At 39.0% G+C, this 16,710-nt stretch overlaps 1 protein-coding gene across 1 annotated transcript; it reads right to left on the bottom strand.

The window, feature by feature from the left end:
• Nucleotides 1-8,322: 8,322 nt before the first annotated feature.
• On the bottom strand, nucleotides 8,323-13,516 carry LOC130697795 (intraflagellar transport protein 122 homolog). The gene is made up of 20 exons (XM_057520585.2): nucleotides 13,333-13,516; nucleotides 13,122-13,231; nucleotides 12,942-13,062; nucleotides 12,668-12,878; nucleotides 12,513-12,592; nucleotides 12,371-12,449; nucleotides 12,107-12,304; nucleotides 11,942-12,030; nucleotides 11,749-11,857; nucleotides 11,550-11,687; nucleotides 11,177-11,479; nucleotides 10,536-11,102; nucleotides 10,299-10,465; nucleotides 9,950-10,227; nucleotides 9,739-9,883; nucleotides 9,551-9,650; nucleotides 9,396-9,470; nucleotides 9,028-9,331; nucleotides 8,775-8,962; nucleotides 8,323-8,711 (listed from the first exon to the last, which is right to left on the bottom strand). Exons 1-20 carry the CDS (start codon nucleotides 13,389-13,391, stop codon nucleotides 8,460-8,462), a joined length of 3,573 nt encoding a protein of 1,190 aa, XP_057376568.1. The 5' UTR covers nucleotides 13,392-13,516; the 3' UTR covers nucleotides 8,323-8,459.
• Nucleotides 13,517-16,710: the final 3,194 nt, after the last annotated feature.

The raw sequence follows: 16,710 nt of genomic DNA, 5'->3' as shown, positions 1-16,710 counted from the left end.
GTCAGACTAACCAATGGTACAGCGACCCGTCATCTTTTACACGTTTTCAGAAATTTGAGTAACAATAAAATATATGATATAATATTTGTTTTTCAATTTCTAATGTCTTTTATCCCTTACTGGATTTGAAACTCTGTCTTCCGACATCATAGCCGGACCCTCTACAGATATGCCATGATAAATGTACAATCACTGAGCAGACTGACCAATAGTATAGTAAGATTAAAATATTAACTAGACAATATGTTCGTGCGTTGACTCAAGGTATAAAACATTGAAACCGTAAGTGACTATAGCTCAATGGTTGAGCATCGGCAAGATACGCCGAAGATTAGGGTTCGATACCACAAAGTTACTGAAAATTCAGTTGGTGTCAAGTTGTGTATAGTTGTTGTATGTTGTGTCAATTGTGTAAATGATTCAGTTATAATAAATTGTGTAAAATGAATGTGTAAATGTTTCCCAGTTATTAAAAACTACATAATAGAAACAATGAAACATAACTGATATACACGACGTTAAATCACAATATAATCGGCATTACATTAATCTATACAAACCTTTCGTTAATCAAACGCTAGCACACAGGCAACGACGGAACACAAGTCACACAGTACAACAGCAACTAGAACAAAGAAAAAAACAACTAACTTTACAACAATTTAATTTTTTTCATCACCCAGTTATGTTAAACAGCGTTGTAAAACATCAAATTTCTTTAGTAAAACCGCCCGGCTTGGACTTAACACTGCTTCAATCGAATTGTCACAATTTATGGAGCGAGTAATAGGCTGTTTCTCATTAGCCCCATGCCCCGTTCATTTTTATCGGACATGCAACCCGATCACACGCGATGAGTTGTTTCAAATATATTACAGACAATTACAACAGCATAATATTAGGCGTAATTAATATTAACGTGCGTCAAATTATGTTTAATTTGTAACCCATTTGCAATAAACTAAACACCTATAATTTTTAAAATACCAGTTTATACTGTTCAACTATTAAACGTAACTACATACTTGTCGTAAATCAATTATCATTATCGCACAATTGAAGTAACATTTTGTTACAATCTTTTTTCTTACAATACAGTCAACGATTATTTAATGAAGTACCAATATCCCCCATCCTGCTTATTAGGAGTGTTATATATTTTCCATCGCTTATTTGTATTATTCTTTTCGGTATCATTTCCTTTCCCGTGGGCTGGTGTATTAAATAGACCCAACCAGAAAGATATATTTTGTGAATAATTTCCAATCTTAATAATCTTTTCCTAATATCTTTCTTCGTTGAGCATTAATTTTAAATCCAGCACAACATGCCCTTTCCAATATACATATCCCCAGTTCATTTAACTGATTTGTTATTCTAGTCAGTTTGTACAAAAAAAAAATAAACAAAAAAAGAACACATCCAGCTTGTAGACGAAAACTACATGGACGTATGAAAATTCTCTAATCACTACACCGTCTTTTGAAGCGATGATCTACATTAATGCATATCGTTTGCAGGTGAACGAGCTACTGAACTAAATTTTTTTTTAATGAAATGAATGAAATGCAACTCATGATTCTGGTCTGAATTTCGTGATCAAGGAGGATTTCTAAGACTCCGTTGTTTTCTGTGGTCAAGGCTTTACATATTAGTATTTTATAGTCGCATGCTGAACTATACCTCACTACCATTTTAACACTGCGGCCAGTCCTCGTGATTTGTGTTTGATTCGCGTTCGCTTCACGTCTTCAATATTCTAAAATAATCAAAGCTGAATTAAATGCCAAACAAAGAATAGTTAAAATTGTCAAATATTTACCGGTATCCTTGGTTTGCATAACTTTCTACAGTCAGAAAAAACTGAGGTAAGGAGCTTCATGTGCAGACATGTTTGTGAGACAGCGTTGCAATGCATCCAATTCGCTGAGGAAAACTGTAGGACCAGAGTCAGCCCCACATACCCGTATCGCTCGAGCCGGTTTCTTGTTCAGCGGGTTGTTCGTTCTTCTTTTTGGGACAGTTTGGAAGGGTTACTGACCCATCACGTGTTCATCGGGTTGCCAAATCGGGGTTAGCAACCCGATCGCACGCGATTAATTATTTTATTCATAATACTCAAGACTTAACACACTCAAACGAAAAGAGTATGCAGTCATAAAATAAATTTATTTTGCTTTATTTTATATTTTAGTAATAAACGTTAGTCAACCTCTACCAACTAAATACTTAGCATAAAACCCATGTAAGCAGGACCACATTACCAGATACACTAATCCCAACCCGGTGCAAAAAAGCAAGCATTAACCGTGAAGAACCGTGATGTACAGGTGTAGTGAACTACCGTGCTGAGTGAAAGTTAAAACCATACGCCGTAATGTTTATGGGAAGTAACAGTAAGGAATAAATAGCAAGAACAACACATTTGTGAAACAGACGAATAACAACGCGGAATTAAGTAGAAAAATGCCAATTAGGCAATACTCAACCGTACCATCTTTATTTCCCCATTGAACTAATGGGCGGGTATCTCGGGGATCGACGGCGATTCCGGTTGCTCCAAGGACGATCCACGACGTCTAGTAGTCCTCTTCGGCGACGACGGAGCCCTCCCAAATACATAAAAAACAAAACATGGTTAGATAATTAAATGTGTAAAAAAAATATACCTGATAACCACGTTGCTCCAGCGGCGATCCTCAATGTCCAGCAGCCTCTTCTATGGTGGTCCTGCCCTCTTAAATATATAGAAACAAAATAAGATCATAGTGTAAAACTGAAAGCTTTCAATTAAATACTTCATAATATTGGGCGATGATCCAGATGGCTCCGACGGCGAACCTCGTTGTCCAGTGATCGTCTTCGGCGATGATAGCGTCCTCCTAAACACATAAAAAAACAAAATAAATTAGTGGTGTTAAACTTACAACATTCAATTAAATACTTGACTATATTGGGCGACAATCCTGGTGGTTCCGACGGTGAACCACATTGTCCAGCATCCTCTTCGATGGTGATGGAGCCCTCCTAGATACATGAAAAAAAAATTAATAATGGTGTAAAACTTAAATTTACAATTAAATACTTGACAATTTTGGGCGACAACCATGGTAGCTCCGACAGCGAACCTCGTTGTCCAGTTTCCCTCTTCGGTGGTGATGTGGACCATCCTACACACATACATAAAAAAAATACATGGTTAGAGAATTAAACGTGTAAAAATCTATACCTGAAGCATCCATTGCAACGATCCTGTTGCTCCATTGCAACGATCCGTACCATCTTTTTTTTCCCATCCACCTAATGGGCGTGTATCTCGGTGATGGACGGCGATTACCGTTGCTCCAACGACGATCCACGACGTCCAGTGGTCCTCTTACGTCGACGACGACAGAGCCCTCCCAAATATATTAAAAAAACATGATTAGACAATTAAACGTGTAAAAAAAATATACCTGAAACATCCAATGCGACGAACACGCTGCTCCAGCGACGTTTCTCGCTGCCAGCATCCTCTTCGATGATGACGTGGCCCTCCTAAATACATAAAAACAAAATAAATCAGTGATGACCTTAAAACTTTGAATTAAATGCTTGACAATTTTGGGCGACGATACTGGTGGCTCCGAAGGCGAACTTCGTTGTCCAGTGATCCTCTTCGGCGATGTTGGAGACCTCCTAAATAAGTAAAAAAAACCTAATTAATCAATTAAACGAGTAAATTATATATCTGAAACATCCACGGCGACGATATCGGTACTCCGTCGTCATATTTGGTGGTGGTGAGACCCTCTTCGATACATAAAAAAAAAGCAACAAAAAAAACAAAACGTGATTAAACTCTTAAACGTTTTTTTAAAAAACCTCAATACCCGTACCGACAATCTCGCTGCTACAGCAACGATCCTCGATGCCCAACATCCTCTTCGATGGTAGTGAAAAAATAAAATCATAGTTCAAACCCTAAGAATTTCAATTAAATACTTGACAATTTTGGGCGTCGATCCTCGTAGCTCTGACGGCGAATCTCGTTGTCCAGTGACCCTCTACGGTGGTGATGTGGACTATCCAAAATATTTAAAATAAAAAATAGAAATAAAAAAAAACTCGATTGGACACTTAAAATTGTGTACGTTATACCTGACAAGCCTTGGCGACTTCGGAGACCCCGGCGTCCATTAATCCTCCTCGGTGGTGTTGCCAGCCCTCCTAGACACAGATAAATACATAGAACATGGAACGAAACTTAAAATTTTTAAATACCTTGCAATTTTGGGCAAGGCTTCTGGCGGTAACCCTCGTTGTCCAACGGTCCTCTTCGCGGTGATGTAGCCCTCCTATATACATAAAATAAAATAAAAAAAAAAAACATGATTAGACACTAAATGTGTAAATATGTACTTCAGAATCCTAGGCGATATCCCAGTGGGTGCGACGGCGATCCTCGTTGTCCAGTGTCCTCTTCGACCCCAGCGATGGCCCTCCTGATTGTTAAGAGGCGACAAAAAAACAAAAACATTTGCTTTGAATATCAATAAGTTTCGTCTTAATTCTTAGAGGCATCAGGTACACAATTACAGTTACATTGAATAAAAAAATTCCTGAAAAAAGAAATTGGGAATTAATCGTTAGTTGATGATCAGGACGTTGTTTGAATTGGCGGTTCATGTGTAAATTGTGCGAAACAGTCGAAACGTGCAATTGTTTGTAGATAAATGGTTTGCGAACGACGACTACTGTAAATAATTGCATAGAACAGTGAAAGAAAATGGTTGAGATAGTGTTGTGCAAAAGTAACGAAGTGAGATGAACTACGCTTACGCCTTACTTAAAGTAGCTTTAATCTTAACTTAATAACTACTTATCCTTAACTTAATGCAAGTTTTCTATGTTATCTAGACTTATGTTACTACCCAACAAAATACGGTTTGACATGTGCAACTAAACAACACCTGTGCAGAGTCAAAAGCCAGTGCTTTTTGAAGTGCGTGATTGGTGTATCCACAAAGGACGGGACATACCCAGCTTGTGAACAGAAACTATAACCTTGTGCGGAAATTGTGTGTATCACTACACCGGAATTAACAGCGAGAAATCTACACTAGTGCATGTCGTGCAGGTGCGTGGGCTACTGAGAAAATGCAAAACGGGGTTTTGATTTTTTGTTTTTCAATTGCCTAAGGTTATTCATCTACTCTACGTCATTGCATCTATTTGGTCAAATGAGGGGGAATGGACATATTCTCGATCTCCACATGCAAATAAAACCTTTTTTCTTCGACAGCTGTTGACCTTCAGAATTATGTTTCTCTACCCTACACTTTTCTTCCGGCAAAGTCAAGATGTTGCACGTGTTTGCGAGTATTTAAGGCGGTAGCCAAATCGAAAATTTCGCAGTTGCACTAGGATCTTCCACTGCATCTGTCCTAACTTTCCAATGTCGTCGGACGCTTCGCACGTCTGGTAAATAGATTCTTTCAGTCTTTTTCTATATTGTCTTATTGAGAACCACATATCAATGTCTACTTTGTGTGATTGTTGTTTTCTATTTTTTTCTGCATAATCTGAACTTTGTCATGCTTTGTTACTTCAAATATTCATTTTTGGATTCTACTGAAATGAGTGACTTTTTGATCTCTGATGCAAGTGGAGTGCTTACATAACAATTATTGACCACTTACAGCATACTCCGCTATGAAAGTCACTTGCCAAAGCTTAAATTATTAGAATGTGTACAATTACATCTACTTATTAATTATTAAAGTATTGTATTACAGACCTGTAAAAGTAAATTCTTCGAAAATGATAAACGAGTCCTAATAACGAGCGAGCTGTTAGACGTTTCCGCTGTGAAAATGTAGTAGACCGCAGAAGTTTACTCAATCGCCCAACGGCGGTTGAAAAGTTACCTGCCATATACAGTTATACATTATATATATATTAATTATTATAACATGCAACATTAATACATGGTTTTTTTACTTACGTTGGAAAGTCTCGATCATTATTGCAATACTCAATAATAATCAAAAGCCCCATTTTCGCTCTTAATATCAACACCAATTAAAAATATTACACGTAAGTAACATAATAATGCTTCTGTTATCATAAACAACAAAAAATACAAGTTAAAAAAATTACTATTACTATTTTTAATAGATTGTCTACGGAAATCTGCATCAAAAGTTAAACAAGAATAAATACCAATCACTCAAGTCAATTGGACAAAATAAACCTTATACACAATGACGCTTATAACCACGGAAAACACCAAATGCTTCGGAAATGTAGTTTTTCACAGAAACCATCAATATCCAGTGTTTTTGAAACATTAAACATAGTCACTTGTCTTTTAGAGGCCATAAGAGGCAACTAGAATTATTCCTATGACTTACCTGGTAGCAAAACAAAAATTTGTTTCACCTGCAGCTCATTTGCTTAGTTGATGGGGCAGGGTGATAGAGGAGCTAGCATTACTATGGAATAACAGAAGAGATATCTCTGTTCCTCCAAATGTGCTAGATGTTAAAATAGTTTCCTAAGTACAACAAAATGAAGGTAACATCAAGCAATGTTCTTGCTACTTACGCAGCATAAAAGCTGAGTGTATATCAAATAGAAAATGCCTACCATTGTAGTATTTCCATTGAGGACCAATGAGGATTACCTAAAATGAAACAAAAAACTTTTAAGTCATTGGTGGTTACAATATTGTGCTTAATAGTTCAAACAATAATATCTACTGCTGATCACCTGACCTCAAATCCATTTACTAACCACATTGATTAGTTTAATTGTGCAGGGTACGGGGAAAAATACAGCTAGAAGAATGGATCTGCAATGGAAGTTAAATAATTCTCAAATTTGGATTGAGTAAACCAATCCTAACCACACAAAACCTTGGCAGTAAATGACAAAATGGCGCCACCTCGCGAAGGAAAAGAAGCTCGACTGCTCGCATTGTTGCCATGCATTTTATTTCCTTCCTCGTTTTAGTGGGGCTAGCACCGGATTCGCAAAAATCTGCTTACCCACTGATCGAAAATCAGTTTGCCAAGTGGTTTTTTCATGATTGCTTTAGCGGTTTTACTCCGATTGTAATTCACGGTTTGGACTGGATTAAAAGAAAACCCAAATAAATATAATGATTTGCTCAATCATCGTCGTCGTCCTACCATCGTCGTGCACTTCGCATGACAGGTCAGTTTTTTGATCGTTTGCTTCGTTGTCTTATTTTGTTGAAGAAACTACAAGTATCTCAACTTCGTAAAATATCAGTTCTAAATCTGTTAGCAAAATCTAATTATAACTTTAATCACACTGTGTTACCCAAAGATTTTTACTTCATTTGGCCAAATAATTTAACGTCAAACTTTCCTGCAGACATTAATTTCTATAAAAAAAAAGAATTGTCACATATATTGTTCTCTTAATTTCAATATAATGAAGGGGTCATATGTGTTAAGCTTTCAATGTTTGCTCTAGATGTTTGTCTTCATAATTTATAATAAATTCCTTTAAATAAACATCATTAATCTTTCAACGTAACAATCTGCCACTGAATTTATTTACCTATTATTTCAAGTTTACCATATGTACTACAGCGAAAGAGTGATCACATAAAACCTAGCAGATTTGAGGATGCGTGGCCTGTACGCTCCTGCATGTGATGGGTAAAGAAAGGTTAAATTAATTTTAATTTGGTGCTGTGCTATTGCTCTAAGGTAATCTTTTCTTCACTTACCATTCCTTCAAATCCATGACAGTTTTCATTCAATGCCTTTGTTATTCTGGTTGGGGCTGTACTGAAAAACAGATCCTTCTACCAAAATAGAACTCTTGTAAATCAGGTGTGGAGATTAATGGACGTTTGATGCCCTTCCCTCTAATTCCAAAATGAGCAGCCGCAACGTCATCTGTGGAGCTTAGCATGCGTAGCTCAAGTTCTCCAATGCAAAGGTTGATATCAAGTTGTATGTTTGAGATACTGCAATGACGTAGAATTATTATACAACTCTCGGAAGTTTTCTGGAGTCCTACTTCATCTCATTGCTTGCTTCCATTTATCAGAAAAATTCCTATCCAAGCAATTTTCCAGATAACTCGCAGATGACTAGACCAAGCCTCACCTAGAGCATTAGTTGGAACATTGAAATCCCTAACTGTGCCAGATCAACATTTGTCGATTTGAAAATGGAACATAAGGGACAGTCATAAATTAATACTGATGGGAGGAGAACGAGGAAATGGGTGTACGAAGTTTTACGCTTGATACAACGCTTTCTGAGCTTACAGCGCTAGCCAATGCCACGCTTTGAAGGAAAAAAAGCAATGACATTTTCATTTATTGATAGCATAACAAAAGACTTGAATGGATGGTTGATTAGGATGTAAACAGGAACGATAATAATAAGGACGGCATCGTGGTCGAGACAGAGCAAGTGGGGATCCCAATGAGATCAAAAGGTAGGGCTGGAACGACTCGATCGGCAAAACGGACATTGGTTCTTTTGCAGGTAGTGCAGCTCATAGTCATCAGCATGGAATATTTTGTTGCAATGTTTGCAATGTTTCAAGGCTACATCGGGCAAGAAATTGCGGTAATACCGGCTAGGCAAGGGAGGCGGCCACCGACAAACAATCACTTCGGTGGGTTTCAGTCGGAGCAAGGCGTCACGGTTGAGAACTATTTTCGATGTCTGATCTCGTAACTTTTTGAAATAAAGAAGTTAATCACTTTCCAAAATTTTAATCATAAAAAAAAAGCCACAAACCTGATGGGGGTAAAAATATGAGGCAAAAGGATCCGCAGACGATTGTCTGTCGTTTTCGTACAGTTGATAGTCTCCTCCTTCATTCTTCACGTCGAGCGTTCTTTTAGGCGGTTCCGTTTTAATCAATTGCTGGGCTTCCACAGCTGAGATATCTTCGTCTACGTAGAACTCGACCAGAGGAAGAATCTCTGTAATGTTTCAATAAAAACCAGATTAGATTAGAAATTCCCTGATGATAAGTGAATTAACCGACCGAAAGAAATGAAAGAAAAAATGAAATTTTCGCCGCAATGAATACAACAATTTCCACGTGGATTGTACAATGGGTTGCTCATGGAACACCGGTAGCACAGAGGGAGGAGATCCTCCGCATCTTGATACGGTTGGGCACGGATACTTAGAACAGCCAAATCAACGCTTTCCTGAAACTGAGCCGGTATTTTAAGGTTCTGTAGCAAAGTAACGGCATGTTTGGCCGTTTTGTAGGCCCCAAGTGTCTTCGCATGCTTCATTAGCGAATACACCACAGCAAATTGGCTGATGCCAGTGAGTGGACCCTACAATAACAGATACAATTAACTGAACATCTTTCTCAATGCATATCATCTTGTTATCTATTACATGTAGTGTTTCATGAAGCAGGTAGCGCGCCATGTTAAAGAGAGCTTCTGGAAGGCTGGAAGTGAACGGCTCATTCTTTCAGAAAAAAAGAAAACAGACGTAAAAGTTTCGCAACCCACTTGATTATTTTCTCATAGTAGTGTTCAGATTTTTACCGTAAAACGATGAATTGCTTTGTAAGCGTAATAAGCCGAGCTCTTGCGTTCCAAAGCGTGGAACTGAGTAACGTGTTTCAACGTTTCGTTGGGTGATTCGCTAGTTCGATAAAAAAAATAATAATAATATTGAAATCGCGTAACTTTAAAAAAGCCCGTTCAGCCAATGCGTTTTCTTAATAACTTACGCTTTTGCTGCCAATTGAAGCCGATGTTTAGCAAACAGCCAGAAGAAATGCGACGCGTCCTCGTATTTATTTAATGCCACAGCATTCATCGCCAAAGTATTGAGGACACGTTCTGCCTCTTCCAAACAACCCGCCTCATAATAAGCTTCAAATATGAAACGGAAGGAAAAAAGTAGGTAAAACCTTGAAGACTTAAATTATGATCTTTTACCTTGTTGGGCTTCGATAAACTGTTCCTGCTCGGCTAGCCAACGAGCGTAAGGCAGATAAACGTTGCGACTGAGATCGGGATGCTGCTTGACGAGGGTAAGAGCCTCAGTCCATGCGCCACATTCGACTAAAGCCGCAGCCAGTGCGGCTGTATCACCAAGACGTCGTAGGATGTCACAGGCCAGCTGTATGGATCCTAAACGACGAAGGTGATCTGAAATAATGCGCAATGTAGACGCTTGATCCTTTGCATCCAATTTTCGTGAAGCGTCAACAAGCCTGTAACATTTGCCACAAATTGGCAAGAGATAAGTTTCAACCTCGAACTACAATGTTTCAGCGTTACTCACATAGATGTCCAGCCATTGGCTGCAATAATCTCGACAGCTTTGAGAATTTCGCCAGCATTCAGGTACATTTCGGCTGCAGCTCGCGGGTCGTGAATATTTTGTGCCCAGTCGGCCCGTTTTTTTAAGATAGTCATTCGATCAGCCGTGCTGTCACTACTCAGATACTCCTTTAAGGACACAGGAAATAGAGTGTGTCAAAAAAACAGTTCATCACATTAAAATGTAAAAATAAAATACTTGAGCTTGATCGAAAAGCCGCAAATCCGTGAAGAGTGCCACAGCCTTGTCGCTACGACTGCACTTGCGATACAGTCGAGCAGCTTCGTGAAACTTGCCCTGCCAGGCAAGAATGTCTCCGATAAAGACGTTGTGATTTAGGTTTGCTTGAGGACCGCCAAGTCTTTTTTGGTTGGCGATGGATTCCATCAATTCCAGATATTTATAATCTTGGATGCGTTGAAAAGCTTGCGTGGCGATTTCTAGTTCCAACGCGTTCAACGACTCGTGTGCCAGCTGTGACCAATCGGCCTCTGTCACACCCATACAGGCTACTTCGTAAGCTTCGCGGTAAAGTTTACGGTCCAGGTACTGGTACATGGGTGCCGATAAAGGCACTTGAAGAGTGGTCATACTGTAACCCTGAAGGCAAAAGATCTTGGCACCGTAGAATCCCACCACGTAGCCCTGAAACTTTTGTTGATGACACGGAAAGTTCGATGCTTTGATGTTGAGCCAATTCTGGCCAGAGAAGCAGAGCATATCTTCGCAGTGGATATTCCATGCGACGCTATTTGCATGCGGCTCCTACGCTCACGTTGGAAGAAATGTGTTACAAAAATTTCAACTTCGATTGCGAGGAACGAAGACCGAATAGTTACCTGACAAAGGAGTTCACCATTGCTCAGCTGATATACTGAGCAAGTATTGTTATCATCGACAATTGCAACCTTTTGACGGGAAGTGCTCAAGTCCAAACAACGAATCGGAACGCTGATCTTGAGTAACTCAACGGGGAAAGGGTTATCCAAAAAGATTTTAGACACCTGGCCGTTTTTCAAACCCAGTAGGAGACCCTCTTTGTTGGCCGGCCCACCGACAATTTTGATATAGCGGACTGGTGATTCGAGAGTCCATTCGCGTTCCTTAACGCCTTGGAAGTTCACCGACTGCAATTTTTTCTCCTGGAATAAAAAGAAGCGCAGCCGCTGCATATAAGACAAACATGTTTTGCAAAACAAACAGCTATCTTACATGGCAGAGAATGATGTGATTCGTACAGATGACCATGAGACTGCATTCGAAATTCTGGTTGATTTTCTCCTTGATGACATAGTGCAAATGTTCCCCTTCTTGCTGTTCGTAGATCATGAGTTTCTCCTGCAGTTGGACCTATAGAAATTCAACAAAAATGACACGGTTTGATCTCATGGATGCTTATGGCGCAACATACCGCAAGGCGGTTTTTGTAGATGGCGATTTTCTTGATAAGGTCGCGACAACAGATGCGCACTTTTTCTTCTGTCAGTAAGTGGTGAACTACCACATCCGTCAGGTGTTCCCTATTTTATTTTTTTGTGTTGTGCAAAATAACACGTGACGTTAAAAAAATCTTTCAGTCTATTCTTTTGCTTAGCGACAGTTACCTGAAAGCATATCGTTCTTTATAGAGACCGTGAACAGTGCTAAAAATCAGCTGGTGGCAACCGACTGTTCCATCTTCACTGCCGACGGCCTGAAAGTCATTATTAAGCAGGAATTTAAAATTATAGCGAGGGCGGGCAAAGAAAAACGTGGCAAAAAAAACATACAACAACGGTGCTGTTGAGTTTGGTAGCCGTAGCCCAAACCCATTTGCTGCATTCAGCCACAGGGCCAAGGGCATATCCTTCGCTACTGAAAAGTTGACATTGGCGATTGGAGCCACAAACGAGTAGATAGTCGCCACCAGCGTGACGATAAGGAACTATGCGGCAAGCATTAAAACCCAAATGTTTCTCGGAGCGAATCTATTTTAGAATTTAAATTGCAATTAAAGCATTGAACTTAACGAGAAAGACTGGCTGGCAACTTACTTGCATGCCATTCGGAAGGTGAAAGGACAATGTCCGATTTCCCCAATCGGTGACGCAAAGCAACTCCGTTTGATCGGTCCTATGGTTGTAGGATGATGAGTTATTTAGACAGATTTGTTATGCATCAATGCAAGATAGATACCTGTTAATGTTCCAACATAAAGCCCACACAGGTGATTGGTTGCCTCCTGGTCTCTCAATTTTAGCCTTTTCTTCTCCAGACTGAGACAAATGAGAAAATTTGATAGTGGTGGATGAGATTCACACAGGGTTAAATAATTAATATTCTAAGTTTACCCTATTTCGAATAGTGACAGTGCCGTTTGCCAAACCCAATGCCAACAAGGTCCCGTCATCATTCCAACAACAGGCACAGATGCGTGAATTCACCCTGTACTTTTGAACATTTTTCTGCTCTGGGCTCCATAAGCCAAAGTCGCTGGATGAACAGCTGGCAAGAATAGGACTGACGGGGTTGTAGGAGACACACTGGATGGCATCATTGTGTCTGTTCAAAAATAAGAAAAAAATGATCATATGGTTTTGATGTTGTGTTGACTTTCATTTCTACGAGTATTTGAGGATAGCTTCCATGCTACTAGTCCAAATGATGACATTCTTGTCGGCACCCCCTGAAGCAAACCGCTTTCCATCTTTGGCAAATGCTACACAGTAGACTGTATCCTTGTGACCTGTAAAATGCAACGATTGTCAACATTAGGAACAACGAATCTGCAAGAGAAAAATGTACCTTTCAGAGAGTGGAGTAGAGTGCCTGATAATGCTTCATACACCAACACTTTATTACCAGCGGCAGCAATTAATTGTATTCCGTCGGCACTGAAACATAGGTCGTAGATCCTGAAAATTGCCAATAGTTATGTTTAATTGCGATCCGTTAAATACAATGGAGGGAGGGCAGATGTCAGTATAACTCAATGATTCAAGTCTGTAATTATTACTGTTGTTCTGAATTGTCGCGCGTATGGACCTTGTCCACCCAGATCGGCACTGTCCTCATTATAACTACTGTCCCGATTTACATATCAGGTTGATTAATACGACATTGGACGATTAATTTTAAACGTGTTCAGATCTGGCAGTTGGAACTTTTTGTTTGGTAACAAACCGATCACCAGGGCAACAACTGTAGTTTGTCATGGTTCATGGCTCTTTCCTCATTACAGTAAGAAACAGTACCGCTAGATGGCGAAACGTGCATTGAAATTTGAAATTTCGAAAAGTACCATGTATTTTTGTTCCTGGTGTCGATAAACCCAAACGAATCGGCATTTTCAAAAGAGAAATCAAGGTCGACGCAATGGTTGATAACGTACTAGCCTTCTCCAATTCTTATTGCCTATTATTAAAATGGCACATCTCAGCCATCTGTTTAAAGAAGTCCGAAAAATGCTTGGAACACTTTGACCGATTCCCCATTTCCTTCTTCTCCCTCCTCCATTAACCGTATATAGTACACAGACATAATCACTGACCTTTTACCTGATTACCGGCAAATGGTTTTCTTTTTGTTTTGCCTTTAATGACGGCTTTTGTAATCGATAATTTAAAGAAGGCGACTTCTTTCCAAACTTATTTCTCTTTCTCACCAACCTCCTCCCCTCTCCATTTAACAAATTTGGACAACAACGAAAAAAAGGTCTCATTTTCTTTTCTTAACTTTAAGAAATTAAGTGTTAGAGGGGGTTGATGGCGGTGCGGTGCTTCATTTCGTGTGGACAAAGAACTTTTTGGATATACAACATCCAACAAGTTTTTCCCAACTTTTTTTTTTTAGACGCGGTCAATATGGAAACAGTTCTAAAGGTGGAATTGAGTGGGAGGATAAGAGGCCTTTTTTTTTTTCGCCGCTTGTGTTTTATTTTCTGATTCTTTTCGCCCTTTTTTTTTTTTTTTTGCCGACAAAAGAAGTTGGAGACGATACCCCCTCGGACCTCTGGTTATAAGGAAGAAGAACCTAGCGATTAATTAACACGCTCTCCGCAAGCGACTCCGCGCTCGCGCTCACCTCATCCGCACAAAACACAAGAAAAAAAAAATATAATAATTTAAAATTTAAAAAAAAAAAGAGAGAGAGACCAGGTCTCTATCTATAGAGATCCCCTCCTTGAGTTTATGTACATAAATACCTGGAGTTCTCTATACACAATGTGTGTCTACTTTTAGACTGTTCTCAAAAAAAGAGAGAGACAGACATCGTTTCGAAAGAAGGAGACGCTGGCGAAGCAGCAATTATTTTTTTTTTCCTTCTGACCATGGCCACTTAATTTGTAACGACCCACTTGACGCTCTCCGGTAAAAAGATAAAATTCCTTTCAAAAGTTGTTGTTGCTACATGTCCTAATGTGATTGTGAAGGTCATTTTTTGGGATATCATCGACTTATTTGGAGACGAGCTCTACATTTGATGTTTAGAATAACAAACGTATTTGATGACAGACGAGAATGTTGAAGCTGCGTCGATTTTCAAAAGGGTTTTCTCATTTTTTAAAATTTTTCTTTTAAGGGAAAATGCATCGCCAGGGTGGAGCCCCCACGTTTGAGTTACCTGTAGACCTTATATTACATACACACACACATAGTAGGATGTCATCATAAAACGTTGAGGGAAAAATAATATATATCGAAGGATTTATAGGATTCATTACTAGCTCTCTGCGGGAATTACTATAAGGTATTAGAATAATTTTTTTCTGAGGGGGGGGGGGGGATAAATATTTGATTTTCAGTTTTTCTTTTCTCTTTCAAAACTCAATGGGGGGAGTTGTTCCTCTCACATTTTTTGTTTACCGGTGGCTATTCATCATTGAATGATCAAACAGAAAAAAAAAAATAAGAATTTTTTTTTTCTTATAATTTTGATTGCATCCGTGTCCAGTTTCAAAAAAAAAAAAAAAAAAAAAAAAAAAAAAAGGGGGGGGGGGAACACATTCACGTATTGACAACGACCTGAGCTATACATAATAACTGGTGTGTCTATATAGAAGCATAGACCTGCTCAAATATAATCACCTGCTGTGTGAGCTTGGTTATCTCGACCCGAATTGATGATCGTACCTCCATAGAGAAAAACATTTGTTCCTTCTTTTTTTTTTTTTTTTTTAAAGAGCAGTTTTCATTTTCTTTCTTGGGGGGAATCAGTTTGAGATTGTTACAACAAGACATGTCCCATATTCAAAAAGGCTCTTTCGATGCAAATCATATTTTTAGTATCCAATTGACAAGTCGGATAGGGAATTGGACACACACACACACACACAAAAAAAAAGAAAGATGGACGTTGAATTGATTGAATCGACGCTTACAAACTGGGATTAAATGACGTCACACTTGCCTGCTGGCAAGACGTTCAATAATTCGCAAAAAGAAAAGATTTATATAAAAATAAAAACCAGTTTGAATCATCATTACGAGCGCCACCCGGCTGCGTGTGTGCACATAATGTTTGTCTCCGAGCCAAAATACAAAAAAAAAAAAAAAGAAACTAGTAATAAAAAAAAAGCGAGAAACAGATGGGGAAAAAAAAAGGAAGAAGACGAAAATGTGGGGGGACTGTCATCATTTTTTTGTTCATCATCATCAGCGCCATCGCTTTTTTTTTTCTCTTCGCTTTCTGATGAATAAATTTCCCTCATCCATCACGTCGGCTCCCGAAAGGTTTCAAAACTTGCCTCTTTCTACTCCAACCCCACAAATTTATTTATTTTTTTTTTTTTTTCAGAAAATAAAAACTTGTTGTTGTTTTTGCCCTACAGCAATGTATCCGACACACACACACAAATCCAGCTACATATATTGTCATTCCCCCTTAAAACAAAACAAAAGAATATATATATTTTATTTTTCACGAGCGTGTGTATGTACTACGTATAGATGATGATCATCGATGAGGCCGGCGCACTTTACTGAGGCATTTTGTGTCCCCGGAGCTATATGGATATGATTGGCCATCTTGTTGGGCTGCCGTTCTGATGGGTTTTCATCATCTTCCCTTTTTTTTTTTTTTTTGATTTTTTTTTAACGTAGTTGAAGAAAATATTTATATATAAGAGCCCGTTTTCTTTTCGGAGGATGGTGGGGGAGAGAGAGAGAGAGAGAGCTGCATGTATAAAATATCGTTATCATCGCACAAGGAGGAGGAGCAACTAGGAGGTCGAAGAAGAAGAAGAAGAAAGACGCGTACTGAAGAGATTCATCATCCATCATCAGAGCGGGTTTTTGCCATCGTGGACCGTCAGCCCCTGCGAGGACTGAGGTGGACTCAAAAGACACACCGACCTCCCCCCATACGTAGCCGAGAAGATACATAAAATATTCAA

This window comes from Daphnia carinata, chromosome 9 (genome assembly GCF_022539665.2).
Source record: "Daphnia carinata strain CSIRO-1 chromosome 9, CSIRO_AGI_Dcar_HiC_V3, whole genome shotgun sequence".
NCBI lineage: Eukaryota > Metazoa > Arthropoda > Branchiopoda > Diplostraca > Daphniidae > Daphnia > Daphnia carinata.
Note: the sequence above shows the minus strand (reverse complement) of the source record. Positions and strands in the feature narration are given on the sequence as shown.